This window comes from Oncorhynchus mykiss, chromosome 5, assembly GCF_013265735.2.
Source record: "Oncorhynchus mykiss isolate Arlee chromosome 5, USDA_OmykA_1.1, whole genome shotgun sequence".
NCBI classification, from domain to species: Eukaryota; Metazoa; Chordata; class Actinopteri; order Salmoniformes; family Salmonidae; genus Oncorhynchus; species Oncorhynchus mykiss.
In genome coordinates this window covers 34,153,712-34,172,398 of record NC_048569.1, presented here as the reverse complement: position 1 = coordinate 34,172,398, position 18,687 = coordinate 34,153,712, and the positions used below count along the sequence as shown (strand labels likewise).

Below are 18,687 nucleotides of genomic sequence, written 5' to 3'. Positions count from 1 at the left end.
TAAAGCAAAATCTACAATGGAATGGTTCAAAAATAAACATATCCAGGTGTTAGAATGGCCAAGTCAAAGTCCAGACCTGAATCCAATCGAGAATCTGTGGAAAGAAGTGAAAACTGCTGTTCACAAATGCTCTCCATCCAACCTCACTGAGCTCGAGCTGTTTTGCAAGGAGGAATGGGAAAAAATTTCAGTCTCTCGATGTGCAAAACTGATAGAGACATACCCCAAGCGACTTACAGCTGTAATCGCAGCAAAAGGTGGCGCTACAAAGTATTAACTTAAGGGGGCTGAATAATTTTGCACGCCCAGTTTTTCAGTTTTTGATTTGTTAAAAAAGTTTGAAATATCCAATAAATGTCGTTCCACTTCATGATTGTGTCCCACTTTTTGTTGATTCTTCACAAAAAAATACACTTTTATATCTTTATGTTTGAAGCCTGAAATGTGGCAAAAGGTTGCAAAGTTCAAGGGGGCCGAATACTTTCGCAAGGCACTGTATATCCCACAAAGATCTCCATCACGGCACAACCCAAGGGGGGGAGCGCCAACCCAGACAGGAATTCAGTACCGCTCTTCAACGATCCCAAACTACATAATGGTGCAGGGGCAAAATATATTATACCTCGTTCCCTCCTTCAAGGAACAGTAGTTATGTTCATAACTGTACGTTCCCTTTCATTATGTCACTCTGTATAACATGGGACAAACAAGCCGGCTCGGAGTGTACCAAACTAGGAGGCCCACGGCAGCCCAAGCACACAAGGGTTCCACCAGCCTCAAAAAGGGGTTTCAGAAGCCTAATACTTACCAGATACCGGAATTGTCAGAGCCTCATGAGGCCTGAACTTTGAGAGCCCCATATAGGGAACCAGATCCTGCTGCCACTTGGATATGCATACTGACATGCTTCCACTGCAGTCCAGACCCCACAGTTTCAAGAACAATACCTACCTTGTGAGCCTGAAATGTCAGAACTCACACAAGGAACCAAAACACTTATCGTTTCTTGGTAAAGCGCACATACATGCTGCATACAATCAAACAGAGTCAATGAATCATGGCAGCCCAGGGCTCAAACCCACAGCAAACCTGCAGTAACCTGAAAATTGTGTACTCGCACGCTGCCACGGCAGCCCAAGCCTTAAACCCACAGGAAACTGTGGTAACCCTGATGAATGCGCAATTTACGCGCTGCTGCACCCCAAGGCAGCCCAAGGCTTAAACCCACAGGGAACTGTGGTAACCCTGAAGAATGCGCAATTTATGCGCTGCTGCATCCCAAGGCAGCCCAAGGCTTAAACCCACAGGGAACTGTGGTAACCCAGATAAATGCGCAACCTGCACACTGCCTAACACCCTCTCCCGGACCCAGCCATAACAACACTATGAGCCACACTGGGAACAGTTACATCCAAGCAATAAAACTTCACAATGGTATGTTGGGAACCTACCCCGAGTTGTATTAGCGAAACAGACAATAAGCTGGTCACAAACCCTGGTTCTTCCTTTAAAAGTTTTGAGCTTATGTCGCGAACGTTTGTGGTAGTTGGTGGCAGATTGTGGTAAATTACTCCGTTCTGGCAACAATGGCTGACACTTAAATAACGTGCCATAGAATTCTGCGGCACCCCGTAAGCTGTGCTGCAACTTTTAAAGGAAGAACCACTGTATCCTTGGTCCTACCCATATACGTGCGTAAAGTGTGCACCGGACACAGGCCATGGCACCTCTGTTGTTCACCGGAAGCAAACGGAGGAGGTGAGAAAGGGAACAGCTTGAAGGAAAAGCAAGTGACCTGTTAGACATGGGCATAACCTTGGGAGCAAAAGCTGCATTAGGATGTAACATCACTTTGGAGTCGCCAGGCCCACAATCCAAATAGGAAGGGTGTACTGATCCCCAACGCTCTTGGCCAACGCCAAAGCCATGAGCAGGCAGTCTTGTAGGAAAGGACACTCTGAATGTTTCTATGGGAGACTCACACAGAGCATCAAGGACCAAAGCCAGGTCCCATGTCGGTGCCATAGGCTTAGACACTGGCCTTTCGGGAACCTCACCATCAGAGGAAGAGACCACTGGGTAGAGCCATCAATCCCTACATGACACGCCGAGATGACTGTCATATAAACCTTCAATGTGGAAAAAGAAAGGCCCTGCTGAAAAAGCTCTTGCAAGAACATCAAAATGTCCAACAAAGAGATCCGAAAAGGAGAAACTCATTTAACCCGAAACCAATCCTGAAATGCGAGCCACTTATATGTATACAACCCTCTTGTAATCACGGTCGAGGGTAAACTCCTAGCCGTCAAATTCAATCTTTCAGGAGCCATACCCACAGATCACATATCTGCGGTTGGGGTTGACAAATTGTCCCTTGTGCCTGGGACAATACATCCTGACGACACGGAATCCTCAACAGGTCCCCGCCTAACAGGCGGATGATTTTCGGGAACCAGGGTAGTCTGGGCCAATAGGTGCCACCAGAATCAGACCCTCCTGCCAGACCCTCTCGACAGTGGCCTGAATCAGGTCCACCGGAGGAAATGCATAGAACAGGGTTCGAGGCCACTGATACACAAAATCATCCATTCCCAATGGAGCACCCAGATCCCTCATTGAGAAGAAAAGATGATAATGTGTGTTTTCTTGAAATGCGTAAAGATGTACGCGCCAAAACCGGTCACATATCTGGTCCATATCTGGGTAACCACTGAGGGGTGCAGTCTACACTCCATAGAGATGGGACCCCCTCTGGAAAGTAGATCTGCACACACGTTGAGGGATCCGGCAAGATACGTCGCACTGAGTGACAGGAAATGTGTACTGCTCCATACGAGCGGCTAACGGGCCAGGTTTAGGAGATAGAGATACCCCCCCACCATTTGATCTACGCCACCACCGTCCTGTAGTTGGACCTTACCAACACATGCTGGCCCTCTAACATCGGAAGGAAACCCCTTAGCGCTACCAAAACAGTATCTCTAGCTAATTGTTATGCATCGCCCATTGCACTGTTGATCAAAACCCTCTTTCCGAATAGCCCACACACAGTTCTCCCCAACCCAGTAAGGATGTGTCTGTTGTGATCAGCCTGCAGGACACTACCCATCCCATGGGTCTCTCCAAAGAGTCAACGACCTTAGGCATGACGAGGATACCTTGAGCAACTGCTGGCGGTGATGAGATGAGTCCAGACGCGTAGCAATCACCTAGCACTGAAATAGACGCATCAACAGAAGTCCCAGAGGCACCACAGCTATCATAGAGAAAATCAGACCCAATAACTGCAGGCACAAGTGAAAAGGCACAGAGTGCCCCAACGGAAACCATGCCAGACAGCCGGAATGCGACCTTACTCTATTGGGACAAAAATGCATGATTCAGAACTGAGTACAGAAGCAGACCCAGAAACTGAATGCGCTGAGCCAGAGTCAAAAGGATTTCTTGTGATTCCCTATGAACCCCAGAGACTGAATTTGGGAAGCCAGTGTAGCAGTGTGGAGCTCAACAAGTTCCCTCGACTCCGCTACGACTAGCCAATTGTCCAGATAGGCCAATACTCTGATCCCCTGGCATCACACCATTGCCAAAGCCATCGCCATCACCGTAAAAAAGGTTTGGGGCGATAGGGAGAGCCGAACGACAGCACCAGAAACTCATAGGTCACATCCTTGAAATTAAACCTCAGAAATTTTCTGTGGGAAAGATGTACAACTACATGAAAGTACGCATTGTTCAGATCTACGGACATGAACCAATCGATGGGACACACCGACTGCAATAGCCAGTGAAGTGTGAGCATTTTGAACTTTGCAAACCTTCAGGTGCTTGTTTAAAACACTCAAGTCCAGGATGGAAATCTCCTCTCTCAAGACAGGTGCTAGGACTTCTAGGACCATTGACTTAATGATGAAAAGGAGGAGGACACACAGAAAACTACCCCCTTGTCACCGTCCTCATCACCATCCTCATCACTCATGGTGAAACTGCGCATGCCAGCCACTGAATGGAGCATGCTGCCAGTCTCCCATACATTATCTCCTTAAGGGACAGAGGGAAACCCTGAGGACTGGGACAACTTATCCACCGCTCTTGACAATTAATTGTGTGTCAGAATGTGGGGAAGAAACTGTGCTTATTATGCCCACAGCTGGACGATGCCGCACTCTCGATACCCCTGAACACGAGGAACCTTGGGTAGAAACAATGTGCTTTCGTGGTACCGTCATTCTGATATCCATCCCACACCATGTTCAGGTACTTTGGCAACCAGTAATTTGCTCCCATTGACCGAGCCACTTGTTGCCACAGTAAACGCTTGGCCCTGGCCCAAGGCAAATCGTCTCTGCCCTACAAGTTTTGAACTTCTATTTGCTATTTATGGCCTTTAGGCCTCATTGACCTGAGCTCATACAACTCGTTTTTGAGTTTTAAAAAAGCATAATGTATGGATTATTTTAACGATAACAAATACTCAGATGAAATATATTGTGCTATTTATCACAGACTACTTTGTGTCAAAGTTTAGCAAGAACATTTGTTTTGAAACAATTTCAATTTTTTAAATTGTGGCACAAAATAATATCTGTGTTCCTGGTCAAAACTGACCGGAATGATTTTATTAGTAAAGAAAGGACATGAAAACTTTACCATATTACACAATTAATGTCTGAACACATTAAAGAACAACAGTAACAATAACAGTATTACTAACAATAACAAAAACATTAAAATGTTCACAATCTGTCAATCAATGGTGGTTCCATTTTGTGTGTTCTCACACACGTTGGACATTACGTGGTGGTTGCTGCATGTGCCTTGCAAATAAATGCACTGCATTTATGGTACATAATGCTCGTTTTGACATCACTTGGTGAACACAGATTGCACCTCCTCTTTTGGTCTCTTCTGTCTCTGGCGGCCGTAGATCTTTCTTCTGGCCCTCTCTCACCAATCCAGCAGAGGATGGTGTTAGAGGAAGGTGTTGGCACCTTTTGAATTAGGGATGCCACCATGGCTTTCCCCAACTGTTCTAGGAATAGTCTCCTTTTGAAGAATGTCCCCTGCTCCCAGCCTGGATTCACCACAAACGCGTTGTAGGCCGACACATCTAGGATGTTGAAGAACACCACCATGGCCAACGTACGGTCATCCTCTTACAAGTGTATGTGCCAGAAACCTGCAAAAATGCAACAATCATAAAATAAAGTAATGAGTACACACAAGTGATACTTCATGTCTTGCATAGTAATGTGATAAACTGCATCAAAGAGTTGTTTTAATTTATCACATCTAAAACATATTTACATATTCAAATGAATAGAAATGACTCCGTATTGTTCACAAATTCAATGTGCATTTCACTTAACAACAACATTTTTATGGTGGATATAAAACAATCTGGTAGTAGGAAAAAAAAAGTACATGAGACTGGAAAGATAAAAAGTGACTCCCCCTTTGTTCCTGTTGTAATCCAGGACAGTACAGCGTTGGGCTTCTTGTCCTCCCTGGTACTCACAGCGGCAACCTTGTGCAGAGTTGTCATCAGGAGCACATTCTTCATTTTCTCTGGGCAGCAGGACAGAAGAGTGTGTTTATCAGTGAAGGCACATTGAGAAGAAAAACATTCCCTGTCCTTGGTAGTGAGTAAGGCAGGAGGCAACTCAGGATCGTTCCTTCTGACCATCCCCACCATGGTCATTTTTTGGGGAGCTGCTCCTGACTAAGTGCATATGAGGAGAAGAAATTGTCACATATGTTATGTTGTGCCCCTGGAGTCCTGCAGTCATTTCTAGGCTTCCTAGGGCAGGCTTAGCATCCATTGGCCCATGGGCATGATTTCAGTTTTCTTCAGGTGAATATGATTGGTCGTTGACTATACCGAGAGGCCGACTGAAAGTGAATGGAGCCAGAAGATCCTTCTCACCGAGAAGTACTCAGAATGCCCGTCACTACCCTCTACTGAAGGGTCAAAGGGGAGATATGGATCTGTATCTAGGCACGCCTGGTCTACAGGACCGTGAACCTGACCAGTTAACACTGGGAACCACAGTGTACTTTCATCTGACCAACACATACAACTGTTTCTATTTTACTTGCTGAATAGAGTTATGTCACATACCATTTGCCAGTTTCTATAACATGATTTTGCAGTCGAAGTAAAGTCCATTCACATACCAAATTTCCTTTCAGACTATTGTCTGAGTAGTCACATTTTGGCTTCTTGACATATTCAAACTACTCCATGACTCATGAGTGTTCCTTAGTCTGGTTCTTTAATTGTAAGTCCCAAGGCTGCACTGTTGAGACCTTGCACTCTAAACTGTACATCACATGCTTTGACTGTACCATTCCTAGGGTTGCTTAAGTGGAGGCAGTTTCAATGTTAGATCAATGGAATAAACAATGCCCTGTGTCACCTTTGTGTCCCCTCCTCCTGAATAGACATCATGAAAGATTGTCAAACTAAACAAGACCAAATTCACCAGCAGGCTTCCACACTATTATCTCCTGCTTGGAAAGGAAAACGGGGACACATTTTTTTGCCGGTAAAGTTTTTTGAGAACATATTTGCCTCTTTTCTCTTGTCACATTAATTTTAATTCACAAAGACTCTGGCTCTCTTTCTCAGCAAATGTTTGAATTATTAAAGGGTGGTTTTCAGAGGGGAACGGAGACATTTGTCGAGATGTGCGTTCACTTGGTGCCAGTGTTAGACTGCAGTCACTGTGACCGTAGGAATATAACACACAATTCCTGTGTTCTCTTCTGCCCGGTTGAAAAGAAAAACAGGAAAAACTCAAATCTACTTATTTTCCTAATTTCTCTAATTGTATTAGAATACGGTAATTACAATACGATCCTTCTTTGTGTACATATTAATGAGGCCTCTTAAAGAATAATGGTGAGTGGAGATAGCCTTTCTCTAAACTTAACTACTGAATTAAATCTGAAGAAGGCACATTTCTTTGTTAGAAATTCGAGGTGGAGAGCTCATCCCTGTTTAGAGTATTATAAACCATGAATAAATAGATACATATGGGAAACATTTTAACATTGTTATATTATTTTAATATCCTGGGTTCGTTGAATTCGAGAGTTTGTTGGATTGTTGATGATGTTTGTGTGTGAGAGAGAGGAATAGAGTGAGATTATGTTGGAAGGAAGCTGCCGCTCCTAATGTGGTCGTCCATCACTAGCATAAATCATATTCATAAATCACAACACACACACATACGCAGGCGTGCACCCCGCACACTCACACACACACGCACGCACAATTTCATCGGGACATCCTTGGTTGGATCCTCTCTACAAGTCATTGCGACACATTTCCTCTGAGAGATCCTTGAGCCAACACCATTCCTCAAGCTTTGTGTCTTTTTTCTGCTCTGCATTGCATGTACATACACAATCATTATCCAGCCCCCCAAAATCTTAATCACTATTCTATAACATACTTAGTCACTGCAGCAGTCCATAGCTACCTCCTATACAGTCAGATGTGTTGGCTGGCTGCCTGCCTGCCTTCCCTTTGTTAGGCTCCTGGAGATTTGTGCACCCTGTCACGTTGAAGTTTGCATTGCAGTTTGAGTCATGATATGTGTCCCCGGGCAAAATATTACTGTTGCTGTCAAGATTTATATATTCATGCATTCATGCTTTCAGCACTACCGTTAATATGTGCTTTTATTATTTTCTTCTTAAAGAAGGGGGGAAAGGATGGGGGTAAATTGTATACTTTCAAATTAAGATGGTAAGTATACAGTCTATGTTCAGAGAGAGAAACTGTTCTCATGTTGTAGCATTGTCCTGTAATAGCACAGTATCCTGGTAGGTAGAGACCTCTGTGAGAATGACCCTGATGAAATGTGTTCCAGTAGACCTCAGACTTGCCTACAGTATAGTTCCAGATGATTGCTACTCCACCCAGCTTTGTTTTTAGATCTATCTACCCTCTCACTTTCATGACAAGATTTGTTCATTTCTGGTAGTGTTGCACAATACGTTGGTCAATGTATGACAATTTGAAAAGCAATAACTGAAATGTAAACGTGTAGTTCCACTCTACATGTTCTGATAGATTTGAGATTTTTGTTAAGATTTTCCCCTGCAAAATGCAAGCAGATTGCAGTCAAATTACTGAATGTGCAGGCCTACGTCTCCCTGCAGGCTTCGTGACAGATGACGAGCAATTGGTTTTAGCCCCTCTGTTTTTGCCTTGTGTTGATCACACTGTTTATTTGGAAGTTAGTAATCAGCTAACATAAAACATTGCAGCCAGAACGTTGTTCCCCGTCATACACAACACGTCTTCATGAATGTCACCAACATTCTGTGAAATGTTTTCTAAGGATGATACAGCAGGATATGTACTGTGTTTATGTGGCTGGGAACTAACTTGTCTAGCTATTGGCATGTGAAGACATACAAAGTCAACACAATTATGTCAAAGTCCTTTATATATTTGATATTTCCAAAATGCTCATTTGAAAGGTGTAAACACAGAGAGAGAGAGTTTAAAAAATATCTATTTCATGAGGTTTGTAATAGCTCCAACGTCAGAGCTGTACTGTATATTAATATATCACCAGTAAGATGCAACATTAACAAAGTGCCTACGCTCTACACAGACAGGCAGACAGACAGGCAGACAGACAGACAGGGAGGGAGGGAGAGAGAGAGAGAGAGGGAGGGGGGGAGAGAGGGAGGGAGAGAGAGAGAGGGGGAGAGAGAGAGAGAGAGAGGGTGGGGGAGAGAGAGGGAGAGAGAGGGGGAGAGAGAGGGAGGGAGAGAGAGAGCGATATATAGAGAGAGAGAGAGAGATGGGGAGAGAGAGAGAGAGATTTGATTTGAGAGAGAACCTCAGCTTTGCTCTCATTTCATCCCTCTCTCTTTTGTCCTTTTCCGGTGAGAAGACTAGAGCTGCTACACGTCCATCATTATCTCATTTGTTGGCGGGTGTGAATCACACAGTCCCCAGTGTGCTTCCTCACTTTCACCTCCTCCCCAGTCCTAGCCGACCTTGTTAATCACATGCTCTACAAAGACCTAGCGTGGGCCGTGTTCCTCCACAGCCACACTAACCCGCTCCACGGTGCATGCACAGGTCACTGAAGCATAATTTAGCTCAAGAAAAAGACAGAGAATTCCAGTGATTTCCCTTTTTTTCGAACACCGGAGCATCTCTAATTGCATCTGCTTGCTGCTTCTTCTCATAATGGCGTATAGGAGGGGAGTGAAAGCTTCTATAAAAGAAATACAATAAATTGGTGGGGAGACTTTTGGCTAATTGGAGCCCTGAGTGGATGGAGAGAGCGGGAGAGAGGAGCCTGTGCTCCCAGAGAGAGTGGCTGGCATATGTCTGTGTTAGCTCCCGCTCCCCTGACAAAGAGCAAACTAATTACCTCATGTTTATATCATCCTAATTAGTGCACACTATAACAGGCTAATTACAAGCACATCGCAAACTGACGGAGAGGAGGAAAGAGGGGTCAGACGCCCTCTCCGTTTTTTCCAGAAAAGGAGAGAAGAATCTCTGTACAGTACTTTGTTTGAGATGCCAGTATAGGTGTTCACCTTTTGGAGAGAGGAATCTCTAGACCAGGGGTCAGCAAAATAATTTAAGTTTTTACTCAAAAAATTGAAAATGTCACTTACTCTTTGGAAAAGTAGGGATAGAGTGAAACAATAGAGAGATTTATGTGCAACTCAATACAGTGCCTGTGTTCAATTCTTGTCTGCTAAGCAAGTGCAGGTAGTATCCAGGGGTCTTACATTACCTGAGCCTGTGTGCATTCACTAGTAGAAAGGGTATTTTACATTTTTGCTTCCATGTATTCATTTGTTAGTGTCCGGAGGTAAAGGTTTTCTCTGTGAATGACTGTAGTCAAGGTCTGTGTGTGTGTGTGTGTGTGTGTGTGTGTGTGTGGCGGTGTGTGTGTGTGTGGCTGTTTGAGCTATGTTAAAGTTGCACTTGCATGAAGCTTGAAGATGAACTCAGTGTCCAATTTAGCTCCCCCAACTGAGAGACTCCGAAGCTCCATTTATACCTGGTTCTAACATGCGTCTGTTGTCCTGATCTTGTCCACACTCTGGTTGTGCCCACATTTGTCGATGTGTAGACAATCAAAATACGCATTGTGATCTGATTGTGATTATATCTTTCTGACCACCTTCGGAGGTAGTCAAAGACGTATTTTGTACGGATGTCCTTGAAGTGTAATTTCTAAAATTATCAGACAAAATTGTTGCAACCTCTACTACTAGCCTGTTCAATCTCTCTTTCGTATCGTCTGAGATCCCCAAAGATTGGAAAGCTGCTGCGGTCATCCCCCGCTTCAAAGGGAGAGACACTCTAGACCCAAACTGCTACAGACCTATATCTATCCTACCCTGCCTTTCTAAGGTCTTCGAAAGCCAAGTTAACTCACAGACCATTTCGAATCCCACCGTACCTTCCCCGCTATGCAGTCTCGTTTCCGAGCCGGTCATGGGTGCACCTCAGCCACGCTCAAGGGCCTAAACGATATCATAACCGCCATCGGTTATGGTTAAGAGAAAATACAGTGTAGCTGTATTCATCGACCTAGCCAAGGCTTTCAACTCTGTCAATCACCACATTCTTATCGTCAGACTCAACAGCCTTGGTGTCTTAGATGACTGCCTCGCCTGGTTCACCAACTACTTCTCTGTTCAGTTCAGTGTGTCAAATCGGAGGGCCTGTTGTCCGGACATCTGGCAGTCTCTATGGGTGTGCCACAGGGTTAAATTCTCTGGCAGACTCTCTTCTCTGTATACATCAATAATGTCGCTCTTGCTGCTGGTGATTCTCTGATCCACCTCTACTCAGAGGACACCATTCTGTATACTTCTGGCCATTCTTTGGACACTGTGTTAACTAACCTCCAGACAAGCTTCAATACCATACAACACTCATTCTGTGGCCTCCAACTGCTCTTAAATGCAAGTAAAACTAAATGCATGCTCTTCAACCGATCGCTGCCCGCACCTGCTCGCCCGTCCAGCATCACTACTCTGGACGGTTCTGACTTAGAACATGTGGACAACTACAAATACCTAGGTGTCTGGTTAGATTGTAAACTCTCCTTCCAGACTCACATTAAGCATCTCCAATCAAAAACTAAATCTAGAATCAGCTTCCTATTTCGCAACAAAGCATCCTTCACTCATACTGCCAAACATACCCTTGTAAAACTGACTATCCTGCTGATCCTTGACTTCGGCAATGTCATTTTCAAAATAGCCTCCAACACTCTACTCAGCAAATTGGATGCAGTCTATCACAGTGCCATCCGTTTTGTCACCAAAGCCCCATATACTACCCACCGCTGCAATCTGTATGCTCTCGTTGGCTGGCCCTCGCTTCACAGTCCTTGCCAAACACACTGGCTCCAGGTCATCTATAAGTCTTTGCTAGGTAAAGTCCCGCCTTATCTCAGCGCACTGGTCACCATAGTTGCACCCACCCGTAGCACGCTCTCCAGCAGGTATATTTCATTGGTCACCCCCAAAGCCAATTCCTCGTTTGGCCGCCTTCCGGTTCTCTGCTGCTAATGACTGGAACGAATTGCAAAAATCATTGAAGCTGGAGACCCATCTCCCTCACTAACTTTAAGCACCAGCTATCAGAGCAGCTCACAGATCACTGCACCTGTACATAGTTCATCTGTAAATATTCCATCCAACTACCTCATCCCCATACTGTTATTTATTATTTATTTATTTTGCTCCTTTGCACCCCAGTATCTCTACTTGCACATTCATCTTTTGCACATCTATCACTCCACTGTTTAATTGCTAAATTGTTATTATTTTGCCACTATGTCCTATTTATTGCCTACCTCCCCTATCTTATCTCATTTGCACACACTGTATATATACTTTTTCTCTATTGTGTTATTGACTGTATGTTTTTTTTATTCCATGTGTAACTCTGTGTTGTTGTTTGTGTCGCACTGCTTTGCTTTATCTTGGCCAGGTCGCAGTTGTAATTTAGATCTTGTTCTCAACTAGCCTGGTTAAATTAAGGTGAAAATATATATTTTTAAAATGTAAGTAATCAAATCCAGACAACGAAAGCATTCTACATTTGGCAATAAAAACATAACACCAGCCAGTTGAATTAAGATCTTGGTCTTCGTTAGAAACCAAGTGCCTGTGCACTGTGTTCGGAATCCACAGTCCAATGCCGCATACAGCTAAAATTGGCAGATAGAAATAAAGATATATATATATAAAAAAAATATTGTTCTGGATGAGAGAGAGAACTGGTTCTCCTGTTCCCACATCCAATCCCAGCGCAAAATCAAACATTTGAAAACATTGTACAGAAAGACCAAGGACTGTAATATCAGAATTTCAACTGAACTACAAATGTATTGGGGATGCATGGGACAGACTATGATGGAGTCACAGCAGAAGGGTGCAATGCATGACAAGTGTATGGCTAGGTGTAGTATGTAGGCCTAATTTCATAGCTATTGCCACGTTCAAAACAACCGGGAACTGTGAAATCATGACGTAACTCGGAGCTCTGGAATGAGGCCTGAATTCCCAAGTTGGAATTGGATGACCGTTCAAATACATTTTCCCAGTGGGAGCTTGTTTTTTTTCAGAGTTCCCAGTTGTTTTGAACACAATGAGGTTGGAAGTCTGAGATTTCCGAGTTCTGAGCTCCCAGTTGTGTTGAACACGGCATCAATCTAAAAAAGATGCCCGAGTGTCCGACTTAGAATTCCGAGTTGGATGACCGTAAAAAATAATAATATCCCAGTCGGATTTGTAGCCTACTCTGTAACTTAAGTGTGCTCTTTATTTATACTGTGCATTAATTGTACTTTGTACACACATCCAGATATTCAGCTCGTTTGTTTGGTGTCTTTTTTAGCGATCAGAGAGTTTCCCTGAACACTCATTGTCAGACTCATTGTCTCTCAAATACATTGTTACATTTGTTGGTTAGCTAGCTAGCATTTTTTTTTTGCCAAATTAGCATTGACATGAAATCAGTCAAAACACCTCAAAACAAGACATGGTATCAACAAGATACAACAACTGTTAACAAGATACAATGAGCTGTAATGAGCCACCTACGATTCCTCACATGGCAGCTTCTTGTCATTGTTGCTACTATCTGACTGTTCAGAAGCATAACAACGTGTGGCTTAGGGCAACATTGATGCACACACATCATTTTCGTGACATTATCAGCCCACCCGTCTATAGGGACTGTAGCCTATTAAGCCCATTCTTAAAACGTTGGATAACAAAAGTAGGCTGAAATTATGAGAGTATAAAACTATTGACTATAGAAGTGTGGTGTTTTCTATCGATTTATACAGCTTCCCACTGGCACAGACATGAGTTCAATGTCTATTCCACATTGGTTCAGCGTACTTTCATTGAAATGGTGTGGAAACAACGTTGATTCAACCAGTGTGTGCCCAGTGGTTGTGTCATATAAGGCATGTTAGATTAATTTGCATACAGGGAATCTGGTCACAATATGGACAATGTGAGCAGATAAGAGACAGATTGTATTTCCATGTGTAGACACAACAAATTTCGATCAGATAATGTTTAGAGAGAGATGAGTGAGTTGTGTCTGCATGTTTGATAGCAGGCTGAATCCAAATGAGTCTCAGGGCATCCTACTGTATATGTAGCTTTACAGCCCGTCAGAGGAAGAGGGCATCTGTCACTGACACATAGTTATCTAAGCTGTGGCAGCAGAAAGCCTCACATTTATAATTCCAGGCGGATTCTGAGAACTCCAGAAATAGCTTAGGATGGCAAAATCCAAAGCATCTCGGTTATTAAGATTGGATTTACCTCGAGCCAAGCCCCAAAATAGGCTTCTTAAAAGGTTAATGCCAAGAGGCAACCTTGGTAAGGCAGAGACTGAGTCTCCTCCTGTCGTTATTCGGGTTTAAGATTCATACACAGCTTGTGACTCTGGAGTTAAAGTGTGAAGATTCTAACAAGCTGGTGTTGAGCTTGTATTTTTTTGTTGTTTTTTTTTAACCAGGTTAATGGACTTTTAACCCAAGTGCTGTGGAGGAGCAACATGGGTTAATGCATTCCCACATCTGCAGAGAGGAAAACTGCTAGCCCCGATTTGTCATGTAATTACTGAGGTTTTTCAAAGAGGGAAACATAATGTAGCCTAATAGGTCTGCACCACAGAGATTCTTTAGATTAAGGCCTTTGTCCAACTAGAGGGTAATTGAGATAACGATCGTTGCGCACAATACACATTACCATTAGTATTCAGACAGGATGTTTTAATTTGTTTAAGATAAAGTGTTAATGTAAGCAAGGTCAATTGAACACAATGGAACAATTTGATTTAATTGGCAAAACTTTAATTAACATTTCTGAAAATGAACATGGATGACGAGTCACTATTTTAATTTTGTGGAGTCTCTTCGCTCTGTCTCTATCATTAGGCGAAGCCACTCCATTTCAAACCTCTAAACCGTCAAAGCGGTGGCATTTCATTGTCTGCTTAATTGCTTACCCTAATTTGCTTTGCTTGCATTGTCATGGCTCCATTGTGCCATGATCAGATTAATCAGGAACTGTAATTACTTTGTTGTAACCACCACCAATGTACCACACTCACCGCTTGTTTTAACTTTGTCATCTTTATTTTCCCCTCAGAATGAATACACGTGTCCCCGACCATTGCCTGGAGCTTGGCTTGGAGACGTTCCCACCATTCACTAGAAGATGCATGTTTAACCAGCCCATTGCGAACTAGCAGAGGAATCAGGCCCTACAACACTACAGCTTCTCCATTACTGTCTGTTCTGATCCTACAGTGGCACTCTCTAAATGTCTACAGTATGCCTCCACGAGCCCATTGACAATCTAATATAGGAGCAAGAATGACTTTCATGATTTCTATCCCACTGAATATTTATGTTTTCTTTTCTTTTAAAAGGTCTCTATACTCTTTCTGACTGGTTCTCAGCTGCCCTGGGACAGTGTTCATCCAGCTATGACCTAGGTTGCTGTTAACGCACCGGCCACTTTAACCCTTTGATTAGCCAATTGTGCTAGTCCAGATTGAGGGGGGTTGAAACACTTTGCGTCTACAGCACCCCTCTGACCGTTGCCACGGAAACTTGGGACTCTGACTTGGCGTGTGACACAATGAGCAGTGGAACCCTGTCACTCTGCTGGAGGCTGGCGATGTGGAAATGGGCTGTGGAGCTTACGGAACATTACATCTAATGAAGGTGACAAGTGGACAGGGCTGTGACCGCCCAGACATTTCACAGTGAAGTTTCAGCCCAGCCATTTCCATGATTTTTCTTTGCTGTTGAACAACCCATTATTTGCAGCTGTGGTTTCAAAAAATATGAACAATTTCTATTCCGTCGAGACAGCTACAAAATAAGCTATCCGCTGATTTGCGGCTCAGAAGTATTTATGTGTATTTTGTTTGCTTTATAAGTTTACAGTGTGCACCTGTCTGTTGAGTAATATTTGAGTTAAGCTGTCATTGTTCATCTAGTCCCCTGGGGAGCTGGAGGTCGTTTTCTAAAAGGTCTGAGGATCTACTCTGGAGAACAACTGGTCCTCTTGCCAATCACACCTGGTGGAGGACTCAGTCTATTCCCAGACACACAGACAACTGTAATTACACACCTTGGCCCATAATCAGGCCAGGAAATAAAATAAAAAGGTAAACCTGAGTCTCAAACTTCTCAACTGGAGTATATGTCTATTTCAAGAACAAAAAATCTGCCGTCTCTCTCCGACAACAAAAGCCTTTAGGGGTGGGTGTTTTGAGTGTCTCTGGGCTCTATTCAGTCAGAGTGATTTTAAATTTAAAGGCAATGTTCCCACGTTAGTTTAGACTGCATTCACGGTAAACACTGCATATGTCGACTCAATCCTAAATTACCTTTACATTGTCATTGTGCAATCTGTAACGCTTCAGCAATACAGATTGAATCCAGCCCTCTGTCTCGTGGGGACTGGGGAGGACTCTCTCTGTGGTTGTTCTGTCACATTAAGCGAGGACCAGACGATTTCACAGTGAAACCATTTCAAAGCAGAGTTCCCTCTGGGATAATACTCACTGATATGAGACTATTGCCATAGGGTCAGAGCACTAGAGGGACAGATGTGCTATATCCAATCAGCTCTTTTGTTTGTGTGTGTGTGTGTGCGTGCGTGTGTGTGCGTTCATTCGTTGGAATGATGAACGTTCCACAGAGGATTCCTTGGATTCCTCTGTAATCTTTGAAGATGGACGAAGCCTCAACTCTCTCCTGTTCTTATAGTACTACAGTGCTCTTCTGCCAAATCAACGTGCGTGTCTGTGTGGGTGGGTGGGTGTGTGTGTGTGTGTATCTGTCGCGTGTCTTCATGCATGAGTGTGTTTGCATTTCTTGATAGTGTGTTTGAGCAAGATACAGTATTATGTACGTGTGCCACAAATACAGTTCATGCCACTTCTAACAACTTATGAGTAACGCTGAATACGTGACATCAAAATCTCCTTAAAAGGTTATGTCAAATCCCATTTAACACTAGAACCGCTGAGCATCTCAGCGTACAAGTACACTCTTAAAAAAAAAGAAAGTGCTATCTAGAACCTAAAACGGTTGTTCGGCTGTCCCCATAGGAGAACCCTTTGAAGAACCCTTTTTGGTTCCAGGTTGAACCCTTTTGGGTTCCATGTAAAACCATTTCCACATGGAACTCAAAAGAGTTCTACCAGGACAAAAAGGGTTTTCCTAAGGGCACAGCTGAAGAAGACTTTTAAGTGTACCCGCTAGAGAACGGTGACCCGCTAGAGAACGGTGACCCGCTAGAGAACGGTGACCCTCTAGAGAACGGTGACCCTCTAGAGAACGGTGACCCTCTAGAGAACGGTGACCCTCTAGAGAACGGTGACCCTCTAGAGAACGGTGACCCTCTAGAGAACGGTGACCCTCTAGAGAACGGTGACCCGCTAGAGAACGGTGACCCGCTAGAGAACGGTGACCCTCTAGAGAACGGTGACCCTCTAGAGAACGGTGACCCTCTAGAGAACGGTGACCCTCTAGAGAACGGTGACCCTCTAGAGAACGGTGACCCGCTAGAGAACGGTGACCCGCTAGAGAACGGTGACCCTCTAGAGAACGGTGACCCTCTAGAGAACGGTGACCCTCTAGAGAACGGTGACCCTCTAGAGAACGGTGACCCTTTGAGATTCATCTACTGTTATGTTATCAACCTAAATACCTGTAAATACCAACATAAAACCTACTTCAACATGTATTTTAAATACATTTTATCAATTAGATTAGTAGTAAGTAATAGAATCCATGATCAGATTATTTTTTACAAAGGACATTTAAAACATTCTGACAGCTGAGCAATGTAAAATACAAATATGAAGGGAAAGTCAGCGAAGAAGCAGGATGTTGCTTTATTTTAATTACAAAATCAAATGGCAGTGGGCGTTGCCCTTTGGCAGTTCCAGTGTTCAAAGGATGTCTTACATTTGAGTGTGCTTGTGTGTACAGAGAGATTGAGAGGGATGGGGGAGTCATTAGTTTCACCTGTTTTGTTCTTCGTATGTGTTCAAAATGGGGTTGAGCTTGGAGGTGTTTTCCTCGCCAAAAGAGTATTAATGGATTTCTACACTGAAAAGATAGCTATTTTGTACTGTATATTTCTGCTTTCTCCCCCCGAACATTTTATAATTAACTGTACTATTTGTTCACTGAAAACTGTTCTGTTTTATAAGAAAATGATGTCTGAGTCAATGGTGAGCAATATAAATTGATAAAATGGAAATGTCATTGATCCTTTTTTTCTACCATACTGTAATGGAAACCATATACATTTGTTACGGAGCTGTTCTCCAGCATATGGATTTTCAGGGTGTACATTAAATAATAAAACTGAAGGAAACGTGAGCATGAGCACACCAACTAGAGAAAGTGTGAGTAGTCTTTGGATGAGCTTGTGTGTCTGTATGGTGTGTGTATGCGTGCGTCTGCCTGTGTATGTCCATACGCAGTTATTACAGATGTATGAAGTTGTACGATGAACTCGATGCACCTGCTAACTAGCAAAAGACCAAGACATCAGCACTCTTCACAAGACATGAGCGTTACTGATCGTACAAATGACTGGCTGCCGCACAGTATGCTTATTTGTAAGTTTGGTCTGAGTTTATGCTTGATAGAGTCCATTCTATTCCACACACATCTCTCCTGTCACATCACCATTAGCTTAATTAATTTTGGAGCATTGACTTCTGTTCGACCGTATACTGTGACACACCATGTGCACCGCTTCGCTGCACCAACCGCTTTACGCTCCATGTACCATAGCATAGCTTTTCTCAAGAGGGGGCCAAGTTTGTGAATTTGCTCCCGCGTTTAGCTGCTCTTGAAACGTGTGTCAAGCTGTCACCTCAGAGGTCCAGATGGCAAATCTGCCTGGTGTTCCCTGTGGCATTTCTTCCTCCACTCACTCTCCCCCCCCCCCCCCCCCCCTTGCTCTGCGGTGATAGTGACACAGACAGAGCGCTGTGTTGGAGAGACCACGCCAATTGAATAATGCATGAGGCTGTATAGTGTTGACCAGGGTCCAGACCAGACAGTTGGCAGTCCATAACATTTCCTCCTCCGGAAGGCCCCCGAGTGAAGATGT

The 18,687-nt window shown here is 43.7% G+C and overlaps 1 protein-coding gene across 2 annotated transcripts in view; it reads left to right on the top strand.

Annotated features, from left to right (window-relative positions):
• The window catches only part of lrrtm4l1 (leucine rich repeat transmembrane neuronal 4 like 1), a 67,223-nt gene extending 48,792 nt beyond the window's left edge, over positions 1-18,431 (top strand). The window contains exon 3 of one of the 2 annotated variants that reach the window (XR_002473471.2): positions 14,686-18,431. Coding sequence is in view for 1 of the 2 variants with exons in the window: in XM_021602546.2 (XP_021458221.2) it covers positions 14,686-14,751 (66 nt within the window). In the remaining variant the exon portion in view is untranslated. The remainder of the gene's footprint in view (positions 1-14,685) is intronic. The other variant, XM_021602546.2, reaches the window with a different exon arrangement.
• The last annotated feature ends 256 nt before the right edge of the window (positions 18,432-18,687 follow it).